The 26,246-nt window shown below is 44.2% G+C and overlaps 2 protein-coding genes across 9 annotated transcripts in view; one reads left to right on the top strand and one right to left on the bottom strand.

Moving 5' to 3' along the window:
- Positions 1-25,895, bottom strand: part of NEU2 (neuraminidase 2) — a 36,084-nt gene extending 10,189 nt beyond the window's left edge. The window contains exons 1-5 of one of the 3 annotated variants that reach the window (XM_072042745.1): positions 25,762-25,895; positions 23,169-23,321; positions 22,201-22,325; positions 21,118-21,326; positions 7,216-7,280 (exon numbers count right to left, since the gene is read on the bottom strand). The gene's annotated coding sequence lies outside the window, so the exon portion shown is untranslated. Of the gene's footprint in view, positions 1-7,215; positions 7,281-21,117; positions 21,327-22,200; positions 22,326-23,168; positions 23,322-25,761 lie in introns of those variants that run through there. The other 2 variants (XM_072042744.1, XM_027464491.2) reach the window with 2 other exon arrangements.
- Positions 1-26,246, top strand: part of NGEF (neuronal guanine nucleotide exchange factor) — a 57,347-nt gene that overhangs the window by 3,980 nt on the left and 27,121 nt on the right. Inside the window, exons 2-5 of one of the 6 annotated variants that reach the window (XM_027464471.3) lie at positions 3,432-3,604; positions 11,150-11,208; positions 13,793-14,164; positions 17,563-17,683. In XM_027464471.3, the coding sequence (XP_027320272.2) occupies positions 13,897-14,164; positions 17,563-17,683 (389 nt within the window). In that variant the 5' untranslated portion in view covers positions 3,432-3,604; positions 11,150-11,208; positions 13,793-13,896. Of the gene's footprint in view, positions 1-3,307; positions 3,605-11,149; positions 11,209-13,792; positions 14,165-15,597; positions 16,283-17,562; positions 17,684-25,527; positions 26,091-26,246 lie in introns of those variants that run through there. The other 5 variants (XM_072042736.1, XM_072042737.1, XM_072042738.1 and 2 more) reach the window with 5 other exon arrangements.

Below are 26,246 nucleotides of genomic sequence, written 5' to 3'. Positions count from 1 at the left end.
AGCCAGGCCATGAATGCTTGTTTGTTTCACAGAACTCACTTTGCCTGGCCACAGCTTAAAACTGGCTGTCCATCTCTCCTCAGGGTGGGAAGTCCCGAGCATGGCTCATAGTGAGTGTTGTGGTGCCAGTGGTTCCCTGCTCTACACTGGCAGCATGTGCATGGTAGGGTGGCTGTGCCCTTGCCACCTCCTGTCACCCAGCTCCCTGTCCCCACATGTCCTTACCCTCCCTCCCAAAGCAAGAGCCCCATCTCCCCTGGCAGAAACAGCCAGTCAGGGTACGTGCTCCCCAGGGCAGGTAGCAGACGTGGCTGTTCAGAGGGTAACAGCCTGGAAAGGCTAAAAAACACTCCCCAGGCAAAAAATGCAAGCTTAGTCCTGTTGTGAGATGAACCCCAGTGCCCGTGCAGGGCAACCACACAGCCAGCAGGTGGGCACCCCATGGTGCTTCCCTGGCACAGCCATCACCGAGTGCTTGCAGACAGCATCCAGGCCCCCAGCGCTGCTCTCAGACCCCAGCCCGCACTGCAGTCCTCTGCCAAAAGGCCATCTTCCTTCCTGACAGCAGTGCTTTCACCAAACAGCATGTTGTGTGCTGGAACTATTTTCTAAAACCATTCCTTGCTGGCTACAAAACATGGATTTCTCTGTGTAGATGTGCTGGGTTTGATCCCCCTGCTTCCTGCTGGGGTAAATCAAAACCGGTGGCACAATGAAGTTTAAAATGAGTATAGGTCTAGGGAGAATCAAACTCGTCACTTCTATTATTCCCAACTTACTTCATTGCCATTACATCTGATTGTTGTAATGAAAATGTTTTAAAAAAGGTTAAAAAATGCAAATGGGGTGTGTGGGTGCATTAATAAGAGGATATAAAAATAATGCAGAAGATAATGTAATGAGAGAATACTGAACAATGGAGCATTTGCATTTGGACAACCAAGCTCAATTTCAGGTGCCACCTCGCAGGAAAGATATAGCAATAGCTGCAAAGGAAGGCTAAGAATTCATATTTCATATGCTCGTACTGCTGAGCATATGTGAAAGCAAATAAATAAGAAAACAAGAGATGCTACATTTAATGAGAGTGACACCTAGTCCATCAAAAACTATCAGCGTGTATTTCCCTTGCAAAATATTTAAACCTGAATCTATTGGTTTGTTAAACTACTAGAAAGGCAAGCCTGGCACAGGTAATTCAGTATTTATGGCTAAGCTACAGAGTGTAGCAGCTGTCATCAGTCAGCTAAAGTTAAAATCAAGATGTCTTATATGGAGCTAGGCCATATGAGAGAGCAATTACACAGCTTTGCAAATTTTTAGTTGAAATCCTATGGGCTGCCCCCCAGACATTAGGGAATACGGTATCGTTTGTGCAGAATGTAAGTCCTATGGACCTGACAGCTGAATGAATGTCTGTGCTGTCAGGAAAAACAAATCAAAATAAAACAATAAAAGGTCAAATTAATAATAACGAATGTAACTCACACAAGTGCTAATAGCAGAGAATTTTGGAAAAGAGGATTCTTTGGACAAGGGAACATCTGCCTGTTTTGTTCTGTGCTTTTTTTTTGATTCCACCTCATTACAGAAATGAGCAGTTGCGCACATTCAAAGCCACTGCCTCGCTATCCTTATCAGTTGTGAGAGCAACAGGTATGAGGAGCAGGTACTCTTTGGGTTTGCATCATTTTACTCTCCAGTGACTCCTGTTATGTTACCTTTGATTTCTATCAAGAGTAAGCAAAGGATTGTGCTCTCAGTGTTTACTTTCCCAGTAAATAATAGCCTAGCTCTTAAAAATGATTTCTGCTCCTCATGGAGAGACCTGGGTGAAAAAAAAAACTACTCTCTCTACCCAAAGGGCAACACCATCACTCTAAAATGGGCCGGTATGCCTTCTGGCACTAAACGGTGAATTCTGCATTTGTCACAGTGCAGCCTTTGTCCCCTGTGGAAGACACTGCCCCATGAACAGCCTAGCGTACATGTGATACACATTACATCATTTTTTCACCCCACCCATTCTATTCGGAATGGAAAAAATAGATATATTACTTTTGTAATAAGATGAAGATACATGGAAAGCAAAAAGAGAGGTGCTAAGATTCACATACAGAAAGGAGGCTGTAGAAACGTGCTTTATTTAGTCCTCAAAATAGCAAAGTTGATAAGGAGTTGCTCCAGGAGAACTGGAGGAACTTAATGATTGAAAAATGCAATAAAACTGGAATCCCTTGCCTCATGTACCCTGCCAGCTCTGGGGACACTCAGATAAACAAGTCTGAAGCACAAGGCTAGCAAGTTTCACCCTGAAGTTTCACTCTTGTGATAGGGGAACCCAAATTCCAGAACATCCCTCATGCCTGTGGCCCACTAGCTCATAGAGCAGGAGTGCGCAGGTCTAACAGTGACCTTGATTAATCATTACAGGATTCATTGCTGACAGCTCTCTATGCCCAGGTCAGGCCTTCAGCTGGTATAAAGGGATAGTGACACTGGTGACCATGAGGCTATGATGACTGACCGCAGATGGACCAGAGCTTTACTGAAAACACATTTGGATTTCTACAGAGTAGATTGGGCGTGGGAAAAATACAACCTATTTTAAAAGGAATGGGGTAATTCTATGACCAATTAAAACATTTGGAGATGAGGCAGTTGGTAAGTTTAGTGAACTTCAAAAAGAAAAAAATCATGGGAAAGACAAACATCAACTTCAGCAGGCACTATGGTGCTGAGTGTCATTCATTCTACAGGCTTAGTTATCCAAGGAAAATGTTTTACCCAAGTATAACACTGCATAGGTGTGCAGGTTTATCTGTATTCCTTCGAGGCATCGGGCCCTAAGCTGTTCACAGAAGGATATTCAGACAGTAGACAGCAAGCCCACCTGAAAGAGCAGCAAATGTAAGCACAACCTGAACACAAAATCAAAATATTTCATGGGAGAAAATTATAATGCTTTTGGATGAACGGATACAAAAAGCCTTAAAATTAAACCAGGCTGGCTCTGCTATATCCATCCCAATGCCCAGGTATGTGAACATGCATGAAAATAAAAAAAAAAGGCAACCTAAAAATAGTCATAAACATTGAGGCCTTTGCATCTCATATGCCTGTAAATAATGTAAAGCAAGAGCAGTAGCTCAGCCAGTGGGCCTGAAAAGTGTAAGCAAATACCATTTACTGTTTCCACTTATTTGAGTTTGCAGATTTGGACCAAGGTTTCACCCAGCTGTTAAAGATTTATATGGGAGGTTTAACAAAGCCCTGTCATTAAACCTTTGGCACAAGTGGTGCAAAGGACATTCAGAGGGTGTTTGTACTAACTTACCTAGATAAAGGGAAAGCTGTTCCTTTAAATTGTGTTTGCTGTGACTCTGGAAACTGAGCAAACAAAGTCTGAGGGAAACTTTACTTTCAAGCAGAACTGACAGAAGGTACAAGGACTGAAGGACAGCGATCTTCAGTAGGACACACCTGATCAGGATTCAGAACTGAATTGGAACTTTCTAACAGTTTGTGGGAGTTTAGTCCGGATTTGTTGGACAGACCTAATCCTGATGGCAAATGAGGCACCGGTTCAGCCCCTGACAGTCAGGTGAGTAAAATCCTATTCTGGGGGATGCTGGAAGAGGAACAGTCCGAGGAAGAAACCTCAGACAAACCTCAAAGGCACGAATACAGTGCCTGAGAAAGAACCAGCTTTGCTCTACCAGCAAAGTCACCCTGAAGGAGTCCTGGGCAACCCAGACAGGGCACAGCCAGGACACAGTTGAAATACTGGCTGGTGGAAAGGACAGACACCACTGGCACAGCTTGAGAGGCATAAAAACCACCACAGGGAGGAAGCCTAGCCAGGGGAGACTGAGGCTGCACAAAACAGGCATTAATGTGACAAACTAAGCGGCAAACATCCCCCAAACCAATCAACCAAACTGTGTGTCTTTTTCCAGGGGCAGGACAAGTTGTGATTTTTCCTGGCATATTTTTATGTGTGATCTTGCTTTAAAAAATAAATAAAATAAAGACAGGAAATATGAAAAACAGCCTGTTTTCCTCCTAATGCCAGGCTGATCTTTTCCCTTAGCTGATCTTTCCTTTCACTCTCAGGAGACCAATTACTGTGAGTCCACTAGAGCTGTGAACTCTATCCCAGCATTTATGTATATTTTTAAATGCACAAAGTAAACAAGGACTCAAATCTCTTAAGAACAAGCTAGCTCTTGAGATATTAACCTATTGACAGATTCAGCCGTTATAGTAGGTCTGCCAGTTCCAGACTTAGCTGAAAGTAGGAAATTGCACCAAAACAAATGAAAAAAAATAATCTTAAAAGGTTTCACTGAACTTGCAAAAAGGACTAATTGGCTGACATTCACTTTATGAGATGGACAGAACTTTTATTCGGGTCTCACTGTACCCAAACTCCAACATGGACTGATAAATCCAATCCACTTTAAGACCAACTGTAAATATAAGAGCATGCGTGAAACAACATAGTAATTGACAGAAAAGAAGAGCCTAGAGACAAAGAACACATTGTCCCAGGCTTCTGTAATTTGGAGAGGATATTTGCAAGACAATGTAAAATGCTTTAACTATATAATTACCATTATCTGTGGCCAATGCCTGGGGTTTTTACTAAAACTCTACTTTTGGAAGTAGCTTGTCGTATGATTTCTATAGGCAATTATATCACCATCTTTACCACAATAGTGCCTGGAGGCAACATTTTTTGTTTCCAAGTAGCACCCCATGGAAGCACCCCCATTAGATCTAAAATAAGAAAAATGGACTAGCTTCAGTGAAACCTAAAGCAATCTAGAAACCTTGGCACCTCTCTGCCTTCTCTTTCCCAGCCAAAATCATCAGATGTCTATGAAAAAACAGGTCTAGCTTACTCTGCAAAAATTGGACTTTGCTATTCCAGAAGGGGACAATTCCTGAAACAATGACCCCTTCCTAGAATAAACTGCAGCCAACACAACTAAAATTTAGGGAGAATCACAGTAACACTGAGGAAGTAGGAATCTAGACAAAATGTCTGCTTTTCACTTGGGGTTAAAAATATAGGAAATAGCAAATGAATAAAACAAAACAAACAAACAAAAAGAGAGAATACCCAAACAGGTCATACCTATTATTATTATTATTATTATTATTATTATTATTATTATTATTATTATTATTATTATTATTATTATTACAGTATTGTCCAGAGGTCTTTTGAACCCATAAGGCTCTCTTTATTTCATTCTCTTGTACTAAATTCCTGCTCAAGTAGCTCCCAAGAAAAAAGATCATGGGAAAAATACAGGAGTACTTATATACCACAGTATACCACTCCTACTCTAGAGAAGGGGATCTAAGACCAAGGAAAATCCCTGACTTGTTCAAGATTGCTGAGGGAACTGCAGCAGAGCTGAGAAATGAAGTCTGCTCTCACAGGAGCCAATTCAGTGCCACAGGCATGAGACTTCCTATCCTCATCCCAGCCTTGCTCTTTCTGTGCTTAAAAATTGGGGAGAAAGAGGAATGAAACTGCTGTTGGTGGGAAAGATCTGAAAGGAAAAGCTTTGCGGATCTTATACAGCACTTCCACTACCTAAACTGAGCTACATAATCATGATTGAAGAGAGTGTCACTTTGACAAAAACTGAAGAGTTCCTGCAGCCAAACAGCACTGCATGGGTGCCTGTTTTTCTAGAGTGCAATACTGTCTAGTGCTGTAGCAGGCAAAATGGAGGCAAGCATGGGGGTTTCTGGATGTGACTGCCAAAGCCCCAAACTGGTACCCCAGTCCTGGAACAGAAAGAGACTGCTCTGCAGTGGGAGCAGCAGTCCTGCAAACCTCCTTTCCCACCGGAGTTTATCCTTTGAGGCTAAAAAGAACAATTCTGGAGAAGTTTGCATTACAGATGCTGTTTGCTGCACAATTTCCAGAGTTGCCTATCAAATATTTTTCCTGAGTGCTAAAAGTTTGTAGAATCAGTGTAGCAGGCTGTAAGAATAGTATCAGTTTACATCAGGTTTGCATTTAGCTTGATGCAGTTGACAAGGATAGCCTAGGAGAGCAGCACTCCAAACTTGCCTGGCATTTCAAACCAGTAGAAACCAGGCTAACAAGATTCTGATGTCTTTACTGACTTCTGGCTTCCCTGCAGCTACGAATTTGCAAGCAGACTCACCAAACAGGCACTCCTTGGGCCCTCCACCCAATAACCACTGGGGGAGGAAAAACTGAGAGCTCTACTATTCCTTGATGAACAAACTCAGCCCTCTTCTTTCCTCGCTCTGTGGATGTTTTTGTATAAAAAAACTCCTTTGAGTTCTGACCCCTGCAGTTCAAATAACCACCCATGCTCATTTCTTCCTTAACAAGTGTCTCATACACAACCAGCAAATCTAGAAATAGAAGTGGATGTCACTATTTTTTTCCCCAAGAGCAGCACAGGTGTTCTCCGCCCCAGGGACACTGAGCTTGTCTGCTTACTAACCAGTCTGTCTTGAAAAACTTCAACCAAGGCATCTGCTAACCTCTCTTTGTGTATCCTGGTATTACTAAACCCCTCTGCTTTCAGCAAGGCATTATGCCCAGGACATTATTTCCTATACCATGTACTTGACTAAGTCATTTCATCATAGACCGAACTTCCTAAACCCGTCTTTTAATTTTTAGAGGCTGTGACATTTCTGGACAAAGTTTAAACTTTATGTTTTACATTCTTTCCATGACTAGAAGGTTTCGCATGGTCCAAACAGAAGAGAACAAACAAAAAGAAACACAGACCCACAATTCCCATGTGCAACTCTGTAAAATAGGAGAGAGCACTGGTCAGGCTGCTAAGGGTCTTCTCATGTACTTACACAGTACACTGCTATCTTCTGTTGAGGCTACGTCCTGTGATTTGCACCTAGTCCTGTGTGGGTAGTCATATACTCCCCCTCTCCTAGGAAAAGCAGTGTTTTGGTTTTGATTATTCACCTACCTTCCAAGAATAAACCTGGAAAACCACAGCTACTTAGTGACAATTTCACTTAAAACTTCTAACCAGAAATAGGGAATGGCGTGGCATCAGAGGCAGCAACAGCAGGATTATTATTATAACCAGCAGGAAATAGGAAAGGGAGCTTCTCTTAGAGATAGGAGTTCTTGTTAGCATACAGAAATATGTCAATGACGTCAGAAGAGCAAAATGAGTTTTATACCTGTTACTTCTCAAGATGTTCTCAAAATCTTCAAGCAGGGATGTACTTTCACCATTGCATGTGCACTAATTTAAGGAAAAGAATAAAAATAAGGTCAGCTTTTGGTTTAATCAGTTTTAAGCACTTATAATGAAAACCAGAAGGGCTTGTAGATTTCCACTTCTATGTGCTTTAAAAATTAGGTTAACTCTCCCTATACAGATGAGAGTGTTTGTATGTGTTTATAGATCTAAATATATATGTATGTACATATACATATATGCAGAATAGCTTCAGACAAGGAACAGTTTAACATCTTAACATCTTATAGCTCATAGCTATATCTACTACATGAGACCTAGGGGCTGAAGCATGGAAGGCAATGGGATAGGGCTGGACTACTCTGAGATACACGGACCAAACAAATATATCCATGAGCAGAGATGGAGTTATTAATGACATACAAGAAAGCACATTATTTTAATTAATTATTTTTGACTCATAAAGAATCGGTAAACAACAGAAAAGATAAATCATGCTGGCAGCAGAAAAATATGTAGCTATTTAGTGTTACTCATTAAGTGTATATTGATATATACCAGTTAATTAAGACAGAGTAGCTGCTATAAACACTCAATTTTTCATGCAGAGGGAATTGTGTGAAGACATATCTGTTTCTGTCATATGTAAGTAGCCATTTATAGGATATACTCGTTTTGTATCTGTGTTTACACACGTATACTTACTTCTACCCATAGAAGGTCCCACAATGCCAGACTTAATTCTGGAAACATTTTTATATCTCACAAGGCCATTTGAGTCATTTTTAGCTGTTTTAAATATACAGGTTTCTCTCTCCAAGCCCCGGTTGGTTGGTCTTATGGTATCTAGTGCACATGGCTCTGGAAGCTATATTAAACAAATCCAATGTAATTTATTTTTAGCCTCGAAGTGTTTCTAAAATAGGTTCTCTGTAACATATGTGCAAGACATAAAGGTTTTATTGTCACAAGCGTGTAATGAACTGCATAATTCTCTCTTGGTTTGCTTGCTATAAATAAGGTACCATCACTAAATCATGGCAACAAAACCATTCTGTTTCACTTTTCACCTGAAAGACTACCTCAAAATCTGGGTGTTTGTAGTTTGATTCTGTTAGGACTGGTGGTAGAATTCAGTCTTATTTACAAAATAAGTATTTGTTTTCTGGAAACATATAGGGTCAAATAATTCAATATTCCTTCAGCTAACATTCCCAAACTTATTGTCTAGTTTTCTCTGGCTTCTGCTATCCTCTTTGGTCTGTCTCTCACTTTCTGGTCAGTCTGTTCCCGTGCTCCTCCTGGTTTCTCCACCCCCATGCTTTAATCAAATAATACTTTGGCCTTGCACCTAAATAGTTCAAATTCTTTTGTGAAATGTCATGTACCTTTGCTTTGGACGGGGACATGTGCTTAACTATCTCTGGCAGCCATCTGAAAGAAAGAGTTGGGATTGTTAACAGTTCCAAGGAGGGTTATCCCAACCATTGACTATGAAAACATAAATACATGCATAGCCATGCAGCTCGGGACCCTGGTGGCTTTAGCTGTGGCTGGTTAGGGTATTACCATGCCCAGCTGCCTATGCGTCCTTCTGCTGGAAGTTCGCTCCCTTGGAGCAGGGGTGGCTCAGCCGGCCACGTGAGAGTGCCTCACTCGCACCAGTTTAAAGTCTGTGCATTAGCTTCAGCCACTGATGAGGCTAAATGAATTCATAGCTACATCTGCTGAGAGCTAAATCTGCCAGAGCCTAGGGCTGAGTCTGTGGGTGTTACTATTCCCCTGACTCAGACAGAAATATCTCCCAATGCAAACGCAGGCCTGAGCCTGTGTGGAGCCCCAGTGCCTTCGGTGGGGCCCACCCGCATGTGGCACTCCTTAAGGGATCGGCACCCACGTGAGCGAGAACGGCAGCGCATGAGTAAGGCTTGCTGCTGGATTTTGGACTGTGCCCCATCCCCGTTTTAGCCTCATTATGATGCACAGCGAAATAGTCTAGAGATGACATTCCACTCCTCTTAAAGTAGAGGAAGAGGAAAAAAAATCAATGTCTAATACAAGAGCAAGGATTTAATGGGGGACTGATGGCGGTGGGAAGCAGAGGGTTGTTTTCAGTTTGCAGAAGTCTTTCAGAATAATTAAAACATTTCAGAAAGACACCGATATGACGTGGCAAAATAAACATCTGCATGTATACTTAGACTGTATTTAAAGAACAAATATTAATGAAGCCATGTGCACTCTGAGGGGTGGAAGACTGTCCTAAAAGAGCTCCATCTGATTCATCAAATGGACATGAAAGCTGCATCTGTACATTCAATGTGCAAAACCTTCCAGATGAGGTCATTAATAGGGCTTAAACTTCAGACAGTGTGAACATGTAAAAAAGAAGAAAAGATGATACGGCCTTCTGATCTTCTACAGCATAAAACCCCTACAGCCAAGAAAATAAATTCTGCAGTGAGCCCAAACTTTGAGCTATATGTAATTGAAAAGGGCATCCAGTCTTCATGTCAGGATTTAAGGTCATGGCAAAACTAACACACCACCAGGTAATTCATTGCAGGGGTTCATTGCCCTCTGGGCTAAAAGCACCTGCCTTCCTTCTGGTCTGACACAATCCTGGCGTTTTTTGTGTGGTCACTCAGACACATGAATACTCTCATCTTGTATTCCTGCACTGGCGGTAGGAATACGTTAGACAATCAGATAAAGGCAATTCATCCTCTGTGACTGTACGTCCCTATATATATAACCATACAGTCAAGTTGTACTCATACGTGCTAGTTCCTGTTTCAAAACATCCCTGCATTGCGTAGCTGGAGACTTCAGCCTCTAGTACTAATGAAGCAATCTTCATTACCTTTCCAGTCTAGGCAGCAGCACTGTAGAGCACTGGCAGATGAAGCATTTTTCATTTCAGAATCATTAGGCATAAACTAAGCATATACTACGCACAGTACTTACAACTTTTCAGCCAGACAACAGACTTCACCTTATTTTAAAAACAGATGATTACCCGGGGCGGCAAATTACCAGGGGCAGCAAAAGGGCTGCGATCCAGCCGCTGTGCTGATCAGAAAACCACTGCTGACGAGGGGTCGGGGTGCGTGGAGCAGGTGGCTCTGCTCAGCAGCAGGGACGCCTCTGGCTGCCCTCCTGCTTCAGCAGCAGCCCAGGCAGCCAGCCCCAGCAGCTCCCCTGCTGCTGGTGGCACCCCAGCTGGCGCCAGCATCCAGCCACATGGCCTGGCCCTGCTGCGGCTCGTGCGGCTGCGCCCGCCTGGCACGTCGTGGGCTGAGCAAACAGGGAGAGGAGATCGGCCACCGCTCTCGCTCCGGGCACACTCGGACCAAATCTTGAAGACTAAACACGTTCGAAATACACGCAGGCCTCCAGAGCCGCAATATCAGCTTCCAGGGTGCAGCTCCTGCTACTAAAAACATTGTTATCGTTCATTAGATATAACCGATTAAAAGGAGTTGCTCTTTTGACACACCCAATACCCTTTGAATTCCTGTCAGCCCATTCTCTTGGTGCAGCCTGGACCAGCAGCTAGTGGCTGGCATCCCCAGCCAGACCATGCCTTGAAGTAGATTTGGTCCCACCCTCTCACGAGCAGCAGTGGGGCCCTGTTTCCCCCCCACACCCATGCATCCAGGCCTACACTAACATCCCCAAGTTCTTGTACATCAACAATTTTTTGTTATTTACTGGTAAATTCCATTTATTTATTTATTTATTTAATTAATTTATTTTTTACATTGGCAAATAACATCTCTGTACAGTCAAATTCCTGGAGGCTGAGTTATGTGTGAGTCAAACGGCGTATCTCTAATGTTGCTACATGTGCATTACTTGCTGCTTTTTTACTGTTGTCATCTGTCTTTGCTCTGCATCCTTTTTCTCTACAGACTGCTACTTTGGTCTTCTTGAACTATGGGCAGAAAGTTTGCTTGCAAAGAAAAGCCAGGTAGGTGGTGACACTGCGGCTAGACGTGCTCTCATGTACTTGGGATGGGTTATTCCTGTTGCAAGACCTGACACTCAGCTACCTGTGACTATCAGAGGCAAATACCTTCTTCAAAAATTAACTACAAGCATTCAGACAGGGATGGTTGTAGTCCACACCTGCTTGAATCATTCATTCTCTGCCACTGAATAGCTTGACAGATACCAGAATAATATAATACTACGTTTGATTATATCCTTGAAACTCATGCCTCACTCCTAAAGCAATTGCAAGCCAGGACTTTTTGACTGACATATCAGTAAATGGCTTCTAAATAATTTCTTAGAGTATCAATTTTGTAATTGTAAGGATTGCCTTCATAAATACATCCTCTTCTTGAACTCTTAATTAAAGAAAGTAAAACTATACACATTCTGTACAGCCACGGCAATAAACATATCTCCCCTCGCCTCTGCCCCTCCTAGAAATCAAGGAAGTCTTTCCCTCCTCCACTGCCGCGTTCACTTCTGTTCACATCTTGTTCATGAGGGACTGTTTGGAAGCCTGACAGTAAGCCAGCTGTTCAGGACAGGCCCTCTTCATTCCTCTGATAGCCAAAAAAAAAAAAAGTATTCTGACAGAGATAACTATGCTGGTTGGATGGTGCTACTAATGTCTTTGGGCACCCACCTGAGGGAGTTTCACTGAGTACCACAGAAAGGTCCTTCTCTGGCAGAAGCGCTCTCTCCATGACCTTTGATCATACGGGAACTTTGATAACTTTGATATAGAGGAGGTTGTTACAGATCCATGTCCTTGGGCAGGTGATGGAAGAAAAGTGAATGAAAAATATGTGTTTGTTACCATTTAGGGTTAGGAGAGATTCCGTGTGCAGTATTAGTTGTGGTCCAGTTAACTGAAATGTTTCCATTACAGTTGCAAGGATCAGGCCTTTGAGGCGCCAGTTTTGGGACAGGAAGAAGCACAGTCAGAAAGGCAAGGGAAAAGAAATAGCCTCTTCTTTCTTTTCAAGCTGTCCCCAACAGCAGCTGTTTTTATTTCGCTGTTCTACTGAGCCACAGCAACAGAAACAGACTTAGTGAATCTCTGTACCTCAGAGTAATTTACAAACCAAACTTAACACCACAACCAACAAACAGGCCCTTCATACGCTTCCAGTAACACTGGAAACAGTCCCAGAGCAACCACCAGCTCCAAACCGTTCCAAAGTCTTTGAAACTGGGGCTTTGAATCGAAATGACGACCCAAATTTAGCAGCTAAGAGCTGCATGCTGTGGTTCAGGTTGTGAAAGGAAAAAGCAGACTTTCTCATCTGTGGAGCCAGGAAACAGAACAGCTCAGGCCCAGTGCATGAGTTCAGATTGTGGCCTGTCCTTTGTAAGGTTAAAACATGGGGCACTCCATAATTATGGAAAGCAGAGGATTTGCAGATTATATCCCAATTTACCACTTGGAACGGCCCAGGGGGCAAGAAAGAAAAAAGAGTGTGGCATACATGGGTTCACGGAGATTGCAGAAGAGCAAAAAGCTGAGATGGTATACAAGATACCTTCTGGAGTGCCTTGTATGTTGGCTATTTTGTGATGTTATAAACCTTTGATATATAGAACTTATTGAAACAAAAATTGCTAATCTATAACACAAGTTTATGCCCTTCTCTCAGTGAACTGCAAATCTTATATTCACATTTCCTATACAGCATCTCTTTCTACTACTTATGTTAGCCCCAGCCCTCACAAAATCATGTATGTACTTAGAAAGGCTTCAGTAACTGTAAGAAGTCAACGAGACACAGCCAGCAACGAATGCTTAATTAATCAGCTCCTATTTTACCCACTCTTGGGAAGGTCCACCTGCAGTGTTGCTGCTGTAGAGGTCTGTCTCCTAGAAATGCCTGAGAGTGCTGGCAGAGGCCATGCACCGACAGTGTGCAGCAGGACCCCCGTGTGGACATCCACGTGTCACTGAGGGGCAACGCTGGCATATGAGGGCAGCTTTGGGAAATAAAATAACATCTGCACGCTCTCCGTTGCTGCCTTATCTTTTCTCTTCTGCCTTCACGGTGGTTAAGGATGTTTCTTCACTTAACCATACTGCAGGAGTGAGTATTAATAAGCGTTAGGAAGCCACCTAGCCCTGTAAAAGGCATTCCTGCTTCTGTTACAGTGAAGTGGTACACACAGAGCACACAGTTTAACAGAGCTATCTCTTCAGGTTTTACTTTGTATTCCAAAACATTTTCACCCTCAGAACCAAGAACATGGCCATTACCAGAACCCACTCTAAACGGACTAGTGATCTGCTGCTCCCAAGAGGCCAAAAGGTGTGGTCATCAGTGGAACAAATACAGTCATTTTTCCACTGACTTCTGAATGTGTCATGACAGGATGAACATGTAAAAGCAAAGTTCAGGACTTTAGAATAAGGCTTGTAAGGTGTGGGATGGTCTCCTTCCTCACAATGATCTCAGAAAAAAAATCCAGGGAAGTCCCCATTACCTTAAATAGATGCAGCACTACAACCTCTGGCCTAACTAGAACTTTTTCCTCTCTTTTCCTGATTTGTCCTGTTTGTTGGTCTGCAGCTCTAACTGAGATAAAGCTGATGGAGCTATGGACGTTACCTGTCTTCGGCTGCTCTGCTGCTGATCCATCCTCTCGGTTGCTATAGAGACGAGCTCTGGGAGCCATGGATGGGCTAGGGGGAGAAGCCTCCAGCAGGCTGTCTGCTGGTGGGCACCAGCCGGCTGCTTCCCAGCAGGTGCTGACAGAGCTGGCTTCGGTCTCTGACGGTGAGGAAGAGTCAGAAGGTGCTAACCCAGCCACCCACGAGGGGAACTCGCACACACATTACATTGCCATTCAAAGAAATTCCAGGTACTATCGGTCCATGAGGCTGCCGAACAGATCGAAGAGAAAGACTACGAGAGAGGCAATGCATAGGGGGCATGCTGCAGGTGAGTACCCCGAACAACATCACACTTCCTTCTGCAGTGAGATCACAGCTGTAGGAACCAGGGAGGTTAGGAAAGGGACAGGGAAAATAGAGAGCAGACCCAGTGGTCAGCATACTATAGAGCATCCTTGACTGGCATGTTAGCATCCCTCTGTGCCAACCTGCTTTGCTCAGCCTGGAAATGCAAAACACTTGGGTGGTTAAACAAGCGTCATGGTGGAGAATCTAAACAAATCTGCAACTGTGCTCTGCCATTCCCCCGCTCTCTCAGGGAGCAATAATTCAAACAGGGAAAGAAGCTGTCAAAAGAGTAGGAACTCTGTCAGAATACAGAAAGGATATATTCAAAAAGTGGGATCTGTGCAAGTAAGTGTATGGCATGCTGAGTGGCATATGGAGGAAATAGCCAGCAAAGGCAAAGCACTACACGTAGGGGCCAAGCCTGCAGAAATTGCAAAGAGGGGAGCAAGACTTCTGTGAAAACTGATGCCACCGCACACTGAAGACAGCTCTAAGCAACACTTGAGCTCCCTTTGAGCCAGGAGGCTGAAATAACAGAAATACTACCCAGAGCATGCATGCACTGAGGCACGGCTTGAGTAGAAGTTGAAGAAGTTGGCTAAAAGGCTTTCTCTGAGTACGAAGAGTACAGAGCATGACTGCAAGGCTAGACTTTCACTGAGCTGGCACACTGTCTGAGCAGCTGTCTGTGAAAGAAACAAGAGAAAGACAGGAGAAGCTGCAGAGAGAGCCAGGAAAGGAGCTATCTCAACACACTCCAAAGCGTTGGAAACCAGGCTGCAAGAAAAAACTGGGAGTGGTTTTAATTCAAATGTTAGATGAGCAAGACCTGGAACACAGAAAATGCACCCTGCTTGATCTCCTAGGTGTTCAGAGAAACTGAATTTTATAACACTCCTTGTAAATAAAAGGGGGTGCAGTGAAGATACCTATTCTATCTTCAGATTATAATCTAATAAACAACTCACTGGACTCTGAACTTTGGCTAGCTGCATGAGTCAAAATGACATAACAATATTCCTGACATCTGAGAGCTATGCAAGCCACCAAAGGCTATTACTTTGTTATGCAGTAGTAATAAAGCACACCACGTCAGCTCCTGAAAGCAAACCCGGTTCTCTAAGAAAACAACAGACATCCTCCACCCCAAAATAAAAGAGGCCTGGGAAATGTCCCCAAGAAAATAGGTGTCTCCTGCCTGCCTCGCCAAGGGAGCCATGCTATTTCAGCAGTATAAAGGCCCATTCAGCCTTGTGGCATGGACAGAAGGAAAGTTCCCTCCCTTCTCCAAGTTTCCAAGCAGACAGCAGCAAAGCAAAGAGCTCCTGTTTAATATTCTGCTACTGTTGTCGATGAGGTTTGTGGATAAACGGCGCGTTGCTGATGCCAGAGCAGACCTGCCCTCCGCCCTGCCAGTGCAGCAGCAGGACCAGAGCAGAGCCGTCCTCTCCCTGCTTTCCCAGAGCGCTGCTGCAAGGGCAGCAGAGAGGAGACCTGCCCTCCCTCCTGACCACCGGGCATCACGGCACCCAGCGGCTGCTGAGGAGGCCCTCTTCCCTCCTAGCAGCAGGTGCCCCTGCAGCAGGACCAGCACAGAAGGACGCAGCTTCTTTGTGCATCTGCAGCGTCCCGGCATTGGGACAACAGCCAGAAGGACATCCCTTCTGTCTAGCCAGTGTCATTGAGGAAGGACAAGCTAGAAGAAAGGCTTCTCTCTTAGCAGCTCACTAGAGCATCCACAGCAGCTGACCTGCGCTTCTCTCCCGCACACTCCCTCTCGGTGTGAAAACGGATCTGTTCCAAACAGGGCTTTTTCTTCCATATCTGCAGCTGTTCAGCAGGACACACTGGGAACGGTTCTTTTCTCCAGTCCACACGACAGGACCTGGGCTCTGAGCAATAGCTCTTTCTCCACTATGCCTGTAGCAAGTCCAGCTTTTGAATTCAGCTAGTATTGTGTAAGCAGCCTTCTCCCTCTGCTCCACTGACTCCATCCCCTCTCCCAGAAACTGGACAGCGGGGGCTTTTACACCAGCCTCATTTGTAGCAGGAACTTCTTCTGACAGCATTTGCTGACGTGCATGGAAACAAGGGATGGGTGAGCTCTTTTATCTTGACTTCAAACCCATTTGAACAGCAGCTATCCAAGAGTTTGACTCAATCTCAGATGTTAACCTGTTCTCTTTTTGCCTAGGATTTGAGTGGAGGGGAGGAGAGGGGAAGGAAAGAAGAAAGGAAGACAGGGAAAGGTGCAGGGGAAAATACAGGGTAGGATCCCAAAGGGGAGAAATAAAGACTCGAGAAATGAGAACACACAAAAAAAATATATATGTAATAATTTTAAAGCATATAAATCCAGCAGAGAGAAAGGCTTTTATATAGGCTCCCTTTGCACCAGCCTAGCTTTGGCTTATAGCCTAGGAGCTGTGAAGTATAATAGATGCTTTCCTTTAATTAGAAAAAGAGTCTGTGTTTTTTTAAGCAATCTCCTCTGACAGGAGGCTCGAATGCTTAAACTATTCAAAAGGCAAAGAGAATAACTCAAGCTAGCATTTCATAAGCCCTTGGCACTTTTTTAGGGAGTTTAAAAGGTCTGGATTTCACCCCTTCAATCTGAAAATCCATAGCACTGATTCAAAGGGTGTGTCAGAAACCAGCTTCATTTAGTGTTGACCTGACTGTGCTGTCACCAGTTTGAAATGCAAACAGAATTATGACTTAGACCAAAATATTTCTAATAAAAACCAACAAGGCCATTTATCAGCAGGCCTCAAACAACAGGAGGTTTCATTTGAAAAGTGAGACGCATCCCCTCCTGCCAAGTACTGCAGTAGTAAGCCATGGACTTAACACAACATTGGCTCCCTGTGAAAGGACTGGAGGTTCATCTGAGGGAAAGTGGAGAAGCAATTAAAAGTAAAGCTCCTGTCTCACCCAAATCTAGCCTTGATTTATCCAGTAAACTAAACTTCTACTGTGTGCCTGAAAGCAGAGCAGTAAGGAAGACCTGACTCGGGAAACAAATATTAGCATGTACTGGCACACGCAGCTAAACCTTTCCTCCTTAAATTGCACCGAAAACCACTGCTGTGGGGGCCCGAGTTCAAGAGCAACTTGCAAACAGGAGAACTGGTAGAGTACCTCTACCTTCCCCTCCTCTTGCTTGTGTTTGCAGCTGTGGCAGTGCCGTGCAATCATGCAGTATGCGAGCTAATGATACTTAAATCTTGCTTGAAAATCCACACTAAAATGTAGCTTTGTGTCTGTGGTCTTCCCATTGCCTTTGGTGGAACCAAACCTTCCCAGTCAGTACCAGTGAAGATGGCCCTCGTGAATGCATTGATTTTAACACCCTCTTGGCTTTCTCTCATGTCACAGGGTCACTCCGAAACAATGAGCCTGTCAAAGAGCCCCTGAATCTGGATGTTTTGTCTCATAAGGGATCACCATCTCCAGCAGCCCCTGATAAGACATCTTTAGAAGAACTGTTGATCCAGAGGTAAGGAGCGCACACGTAGGGTATTCGCTGTGCTTCCGCAGAAGAACACAGAGTGGTGTCAGAGCAAAAGTGCTTGGTTTTGAAGAACAGCTGGACTAAGCTGTAGCTACTAATCCATGCCTGCTCACCCTGACTTGTAGCACAGTTCTCAGTCTTGGTGATCTATATCATATAGCGCTGGGTTTGTGGTAAAATGGATCTTAGCAGCACGCACTTGGAGAAAAAGATGGAGAAGTGAGGGAGAACAAGTAGACAGCAGGGAAGGTTGCAAAAAGGGGAACGTGATGTAGGATAACCCAGAGCAAAGAGGACAGGCTACCTTAAGAAGCTTGTTGAGAAAATAACAAGAGCCTGCAAGCATTCCCTTACAGAACATCCCAATGTAAGGATGACCCCATTTGCAGCATTCCCAGAGGGCTCTCCTGAAGCTTGTTACACAACCCCATGCAGAAAACAGGTTTTTGTATCTGCAGAAGTAGCTACAAAGATGTTTTCTAAAGCATTTTGATATTGTGTTTGCTGTTTACTTTCAAGAACTGGTGGCCAAAGGAGGTCTTCAGTGAGGCCTAAACCCGTCAGTGACTGAGGTTCAGCAAAAGGCCCCGATCCCATCACCAACATAGTGCAGGGCCAGGGGAGCCTGATGGACTCCTCGCTGAAAACAAACGACAGGCAGGTCCAAACACAACCAACAGATAGGTGCAGGATTTGCATCCGAAGTGAAAATCTCATCTGCCCTGTCTTAGAAGTGCTGTGTCTTGCAGGGCAGGCTGCCCTGCACACAGACAAGAAGTTTACCCACACTCCTGCTCTCTTGCCCACTGCAGCAAGGCAGAAAGATATGCAGCTACCTAGCCTTACATTTTCTAATACCTCAGTCATGTATTCTCCCCAAATCCCTCTCCAGTTCCTTATCTCTTGTGTGTATAACTGTGAGGTGGTCCCTACCCGTACAACAGAAAACCAAACTGAAAGCACTGAACACTTGCCCTCTAAGGGTGTGGGCATTACACCGCACCGCATGGTCCTAGGGGCTGACCCCAGCTGTGTTGGTGTAACGCACAAAGAGGACTCCAGTGAAGGAATTAGCCAACCTGACAAGTTGGATTTAAATAAATTAATTGCCCTGGCTGAAATTGATTGCCCTTTGGCATTAAACTGAGCATATGAAACTAGACAGTTACAGTCTGCTGAGATGTCACAGCCATCTGTCTTCCTCTCCTCGCGGCATAATCATCGCTGTCAGTCTCTGACATCCTGACACTGCGACTTAGGCAGCTCTGAAACACACACATCCTGGTTCTCCCTGGAGCTGGAAACAATGAGCCTGCGCTGGGAGTCAGTCTTTATCAAAGAGGCTGCTGTGCGCAGAGCTTGACAAGTCAGTACGAGTTCTAAGTCGTGTCTGCTAAAAGCAGGCAGCACTGCTGAGTGGCATCGCCTCGTGCAGCTGAGCAGAGAAATTTGACAGAGAATGAAACCAGAGTTCCAGCTCAAACTGAGCCCCTGTCCTTCTTCTCCTTTCTCTGAAAGATCAGCTGTAATTTGTAAGAGAGCCACTAGAAATTTGCATTGTGAAAAGCCTGCAGGATCCTAAGGATCTTGCCATTATTTGCAATAACTGCTGTCCTCCCCCTTCTACAGGGGAAAGCTGTCCATTGTGCAGGTAAGACACCCAAAATATTATCATTGATCTCAAGAAATGCATTTAATCTCTCCCAGAACAACAACAACAGGTACCTCTCAGCAGAGAGTTCTTCTGAAAGCAGAAGAGAGTTTGCAGAAAGGAGAGTATGGGCACCTCTGAGCAGAACCTGGGGTTCTCAGCAGCAAATCACTGCAGGGACAAGGGCAGGTGGGGCATCGCTGCCAAATCTCTTCACATTCAGCAGCGTCTCTACAGCAACTGGATGAATGGAGGACTGGGCAGGCACAATCCCTTCTCCTAGCGTGAAGGCAGCCAGCAGGTCTGGCACAAATGTGTTCACAGACAGGGATGTCACTTCACATGCACCCTTGCTACATAATTTAGGACAGGAAGTGAACACAACTGGAGAACATAGTCAATGGCACAGGAAAGGGAATATTTCTCAGAACTGAACTCAGATGGGATATGGACTTTAACACTGAATAAGGAGGAGCACTACAGACTCCTTCAAACCCACCAGTGACTTGAGTCTAGGTGTCATTCCAAGCTGTGAGAATAGCAGAACAGCTCGTTGATCTTAGACACTGAAAAACAAAGCTCGCAGTTTTTCAAGCTGGCCTCAGACATTGCTGGTGCTCCAAAATCTGCCATGCACCCTCCACAAGACACTTCTTAAAAGCACTTTTATGCCTACTTGTTCTCAGATGACTTTTTTCCCATGACCTTTCTCCTGTGCAGCCCCCAGCTCCCCCTAAACTCTCTAGAGTTCTCCACAAGATCCTGTGGCTCCCTCCACATAGCACAAACACCCAAACCTCGAGCACAATGAGCCACTTACCAACTACTCGGCTGACTTGCTCTGCACATTTCAGTGCTGAACTTCTAGCACAACTTCCGTTCTTCAGCACAACCAAAGCCAAAGGCCTGGAAGGAACTAAATTCAACAAAAGCTGCTCGTTCCCACTGTGATCAGGCCTTCCAGCTTTGTAGCAGCAACGATTGTGCAGATTGAGATCACAGAAAAACGTCCACCCAGGGTGTCCATCCACAACTGTCAGCCTCAGCTGAAAGCAGCTCCCACAGAGACCAGCCAATCATTCATTTCAAACCCGAGAACGGAGATCCACCAGTCGCGATCTGCCCTATATTATCAGCTATCAGGATGCTGACTTCACTTCATTTCTAATACAACACAGACATTTTAGCAGCAGGGTTATATTATTCACCTACCATTTCCCAGTGTCAGATGGAGGGTCAGATGCTAGACATGATACATATTCATTATGGGTCAGTAGATACACTAGAGAAGAAACTCAATGTGAAATTTCATGTTGCAAAGCTCACTGCAAGGTCACTGATTTAACAGTGCAGAGCAATCTGCTTCTTTAGGCTGGTTATGAAACCTCCAATGCAGAGAAATCAGGATCATCTAAAATCAGTGGATTATGTTTGATCTGAGCTAATAGAAGAGAAGCACTACGATGGTGAATACAAGCAGTCACCTTCAGCAGAGAGAGGGAGTCTATTGTGATTGAATTCACGCAAACACATATATCAGAAAGAAACACTGTCTATGTAAAATAGAGTAGCACTGAAAGACATTTGTGTAAATTTGCGTTAGCTTCCCACAGCACAGCACTATTTGTCCTGGGCAGCAGAGGGCACTGCTTATATAGACTGATTTAACCAGAAAGCCCCTAGAGAGGCTGAGACCTGTGTTGCAAGAGGTCTTATACCATACTCGAGGAGTTACCTTCTGCTTATGAAATATATTTCTGACAGTCACCTCTTCCCTTTGCTGCCAATGGGGCTCCTCACACAGTCGTAGTCTCTCATCCCTCCTCCTGAAGCACCCAGCTGTGGGCAATTCCTCTCTTCATAGCACTCTCCTGGTGCAGAAGAAGGCTCGTCTCTCTACATGCTTGGGTCCTCCTCCCTCTGCCTTTCCGTCAACTGGTTTCCTCATTGTGCTACCTGGACCCAGCGTGAGGATCACTGAGGATACAGCAGAAATGGCCTTTATTCACAGTGCCTAGCACTGTACCAGGTCATTTCTACAGCTAAGTATCAGAAATGCGTTTTTCAGCCCTGGACAGGGCATGTGTTTTCCCCATGGACAGTAGCTCAGGGGATTTTAGATGCTAAAATCTAAGTCTCCGTTTTTTTTTTTTTTTTTTTGTATTGCACAGAGTGCAAAATGGCCTACAATTTCCATGGATTTTCACAGGTCAGACAAAGATGAAGCCTGGCAAACCCCAAATTTCAACCCATATTTCAACAGAAACCAAAGCTTCTCCAAGGATAAAACAACAGGTTTCTGGTTTTCTTTTAATAGGCATCCAACAACATTTTCCTAAGCCTAAGAAATTGATGAGCCTTTTTAAAAAATAAAATATAAGCAGTCTATGACAGACAGTCAACAAGTAAGTAGTCCTAATGATAATGAGCATCAAAACATTAGAAGCACCTAAATGTAAAGATCCCATAACAGGAAGTTCTGAACATTTTTAGTTATCAGTAAGACTGCCAGTCCCAATGGATTTAATTAAGGTATTTTGGTGAAAACACTTTTTTGGTGAAAAGGAGGTTCAGGAGAACAGATGTGCCTTTGGCCTTTATGATCTAAAAATACTAGGGATGAGGAGTTCCACTTATCTCCCAGTAAAATGTCAAAAAACAGGAATTAAAATTACATTGAGACACCCGTTGTCAAAAACGCTACTAAAAAAAACACACGTGAGCAGAAAGAACCTGAATGAACCTGAAGTATGAAAATATACTTGACTAGGTATAACATTATTCAAATGTATTACTAACTTCACACTTCCATGTAAATTTGGTTAGCTCAGATTAAAACAGGGCTTCTTACCTCATCTTGTGGCCTTTCTTGGTGTGAAACTCCCACTGACTAGAAGGGTTTGGGGAATTTTTCATGAATAAGATCCGCTGGCCTGCATCTTCTCTTTTTAGTTTCTGAAAGAGGAGGTCTAATTTCTGAAAACAGCATTAATAGAACATTAAAAATATTCATTTCAACATAGTTTGAAAACAAGCTCTTTGCATACCTCTATCCTAAGGATTGGTATTGAATTTAGATGGACATAAGAAAATTTAATTGAAATAGTTAATCATTTTTCAGAATAACTGGAACATGAATGTACAGGCCAAGATTGGAAATTCATCCCCTAAGCATAACTTAAGTGAGGTAATTATATAAATAAACTAATTATAAACTCATACCAATTTTCACATTTTTAATGCAGCCATGGACGAGGTCAGCCAGTATTTAAAATCTTTTCCAGCAGCACTACGGCAAAGCTGGAAATGGTCTGCAACCCCACAATCCCTCCTCTTCCCTTGCAGAATGTATGCAAGTTCAAAGCCACTCTCTTTCACCCACTGGGAACTGAACCGTGGTCATTCTCCACGTCACCAGAGCATGACCGTCGTTAAGAGGCCATGAGGATAATTTCCAGTGCCTGCGTGCTTTGGGAACTTAAGAATTCCTGAGAGAAAACTGGGCTGTAGTTTGTCATGGTGTTGCAATACTTCTGTCACCAACAAGAGCACAGCGCACGCAGCACCAGTTGTGTGGTGCTGGGGTAGGGTTTTTAGCTATTTGCTTTAATGTCTGTTGTTCAAACGGTCAGATTCTTTCTCCTCCCCTACAACTATCCAGGACATTTTAGTATGAAATATAAGGATTTTGGTCAGAAAGCCAAAATAATCATGAGATTTTACTGATTTTGATGATACAGGGGAAAGCTTTTTAGGTTACAGAACAAATTCATTATTGATACAATGAGAAAGACAAGAAAACCTCTTCCTAACACCTACCTGGATGTTTAAGATCAGGTGGAGAAGGGACTTCTGCCTAAGCCAGCAGTTTCACAAGCAGCTTAAGATGATCCAAGGTGGCACAGCCACAGTCCTGATGTGCATATGCACATCTGCCACCTCCGCTGTGTTGGCACTTGCCTTGAGCTGACCCTGTAGTGAGACAATTCAGTGGTCACACACAAAGCTAGTTCTAAGAAAAAAAAATAATAACCTTCCACCAGTTTAGGTGACCAAACCAGCTCACAAAGAATGAGAGGAGCATGAGCTCTGGCTTAAAAATGGAGGCAGAAGTCTGCCACAGGGAGTCAAGTGAAGAGTGGCATTGAGCAGGTAGATCAGCCTAAATTGCACTGGCAATTGTGGAAGAAGAGAGGGAGAAGGAGGCAGCTAAGCTGGAGCTATTCTACTTAGCAGTAATAGTCCATTATTAACTGACTTAAAGTGGTATCTGGCAACTAGGGGATTCCCCTGGAAGGGACAGTCAGGTTCAAGCACCTGTCCCAGGGAGCAGAGAGAGCAGAGCAGCTCCAGGAGCAGAGACTGATCCGCCCTGGAAAGGCAGTAGCAAGTGGCATGTGAAGGAGCGACACAGCAGGGACTCCGACTTGGATCTCCCATCCCTAGGATGAACATACCAGCCTCCAGACCTCTGTGAGGGAATCACTTGTTTGCTTTCCTTCATTTTTCATGACAAATTTGGAAAGCTTGCTGTTTTGTCCCCAAACAGAAAAGCAAGCTTTAGAAAATCTCAGTAATGTTTGCAGGACAAAAATATCTCCTTCTTGCTAAGTAATTTTTTTTTTTTTTTTTTTTTTTTTCACTCCAGTCCCAGAGCTCTGGGAGCACTCTATCACCTCACTTGGGAGAAAAAGTATTTCTCAGGCACTTGTTCACTTTATGGATGGTCTCTGTACATCAACATGAAGTATGAGGCTGTGCTATGAGCCTGGAGAGAAAGAAATAGCAAGATTTTTGAAAGACCACATTACAATTAAGAAATAAAAGTTCTAAAGGAAGGAAAAGTAGTCTATTAGTCATTGCTACACAGCAGAACAGATTTCCGAGATACAAAAATACAAGCTGTGTCTTCCCATGGCCACAGGGGGCATTTCACTCTCAGCTGGTATTCTCACCTCCCCATAGCTTCCAACATTTTTATTATCATTATTACTTTTAGCGACATTTTCCAGGTTTTCATCTAGACCAAAGGTGAAATTGTTTTGGAAAATTTGAAGAAAAAAGAAAGACGGGCAGGATCAAGTTACTTAACAGTTATGGGATCCTGAGAAGATGCTTTCTATTTTTGAATGTTTTTCAAACCATGACCCAGATGCTTTTTCTAAAAAGAATTCCAATTTGTAATAGACTTAACTGTTGAGAGTGAAGCTGTGTGAGGGGTTAGAAGTTGTTAGCCTCTTAATGCATATTTCTGAAACTTTTTTTTTTTTTCCTTAGATACACCATAAAGTTATATTTAGATATGTATTCATTCCAGCAGTGTCAGTAAGAGCTTATGCACTGAATTCTCTTTGCATATTCGGGAGAACTCAATGCTCTTGGTCCTCTTTAGCAAACAGCATCTCTACATTTCCAACATGCAAAATAACAAAGGTGCTCAGTACCATTAATGCCCTTCCTCCCCTCTTCAAAGAAAGAAGCTTTTTAGCATCCCACCCACTTACTAAAACCCCTGACAACATTCCCTGTCAGCAAGCCACCAAAACGTCAATCATTACCCAGAGTTTCAGACAGTCTCTGCTCACTTATCCCTTCAACAAGGTTTTGGCTGCCTCCTCAGTCATCTGCCTCTCCATGCTGCCCAGCCCTGGTATTTACTGGCTGATAACCCATTTTCGTGCCATACTGACCATCTACCTGCTGACAATCAGCACACACCTCCCCCCGTCTGTCCTCCTCCTCTGTAAGTGGCAAAGCAGGCTCCAGCGCCCATCCGCACGCTGACAAGACCCCACATTTTCCCATCAGTGATCTGGTCATCCGACCTCCCAGTCCAGGGCTGGACTGAGAGCCTGATCTCAACCCTCAGTTCCCTCACAGACATTTCTTTTTCTCTTCCCTTCTGCCTCTAAACAACTTAGGGACTGAGCTCTTCTAGTGTGCTAGGTCGAGATCTAGTTCACGTAAGCCGAGGGAGTTTTTCTGAATGTATAGTCATGTGCTGGCTAGAAGCTATCCTGATATATCATTTAGCAAAAGCAATATCAAAACGATAAAAGCAAAGCCATTTTACATATACAGACTGACGCAGGGATTTTATGTCGTTGCATAAATTACATTAGTACGTACAGAATAAAGCGTGTTTATTTATGCAACGGGGAGAAAGTGAATGTGAGGAATAGCCGAGCATTTTCTGACTGTTAACTCCTCGATCGCAGTGTGGTGCAGATGACGTTTTTTTGCTGGGGGTTACTAACGTGCAGGGAAGAGCTGCACCCAACATGCCCATGAGCACACGAACCGATCTGCGGGTGTAACCGCACTGTGGAGCTCAAGAGGATTTATCCCTGAGGCAGAAAAACAATTACCTGAACGAAGACAGAGATAGATCATTGAGTACTGAGATACTTACTGCCTAAACGAGAAAATACATCCTCATGGAAGTAGCGACGCTAAGGAGAGGGAGACGGGGGAAATGACCGAACGGGTGCAGAACCCTGCGGGAAGACGCGAGGAGGATAATGGTCAATCCTGGGGGGTAACCAGGGGAGCAGCACTGGCAGGAGGGATTAGGCTGAGTTTCTGAGTTACATTCCTTCCTCCATCTCGGGGTTTTATTCCCGGAGAAGAAATGCACCATATGCACCAGCTCTGGAAGCAGTTCAGGAAAGCCCCCCTCGCCCACCCCCTCTTCTCCCTCGAAGCCGCCGCCAGGCGCACATAGGCTGGGGGGAGAGAGAGGTCAGTGCCAGGCAGGACCCCCTCGGGTGTGGGGTGGTCGCCCTTGGAGGAGAAGGGCTGGGGCAGGGGGATCTGAGGGGTCTGTGGGGTGTGTGGGGTGCCTGCCGAGGAGGGAGGGAGGGAGGGATGGAGAAGGGGCTCCCCTGCTTCTGAGGA

The sequence above is a fragment of the Anas platyrhynchos genome, chromosome 9, assembly GCF_047663525.1.
Source record: "Anas platyrhynchos isolate ZD024472 breed Pekin duck chromosome 9, IASCAAS_PekinDuck_T2T, whole genome shotgun sequence".
NCBI lineage: Eukaryota > Metazoa > Chordata > Aves > Anseriformes > Anatidae > Anas > Anas platyrhynchos.
The sequence above is the reverse complement of the archived record's forward strand: the minus strand, read 5'-3'. Positions and strand labels throughout refer to the sequence as shown.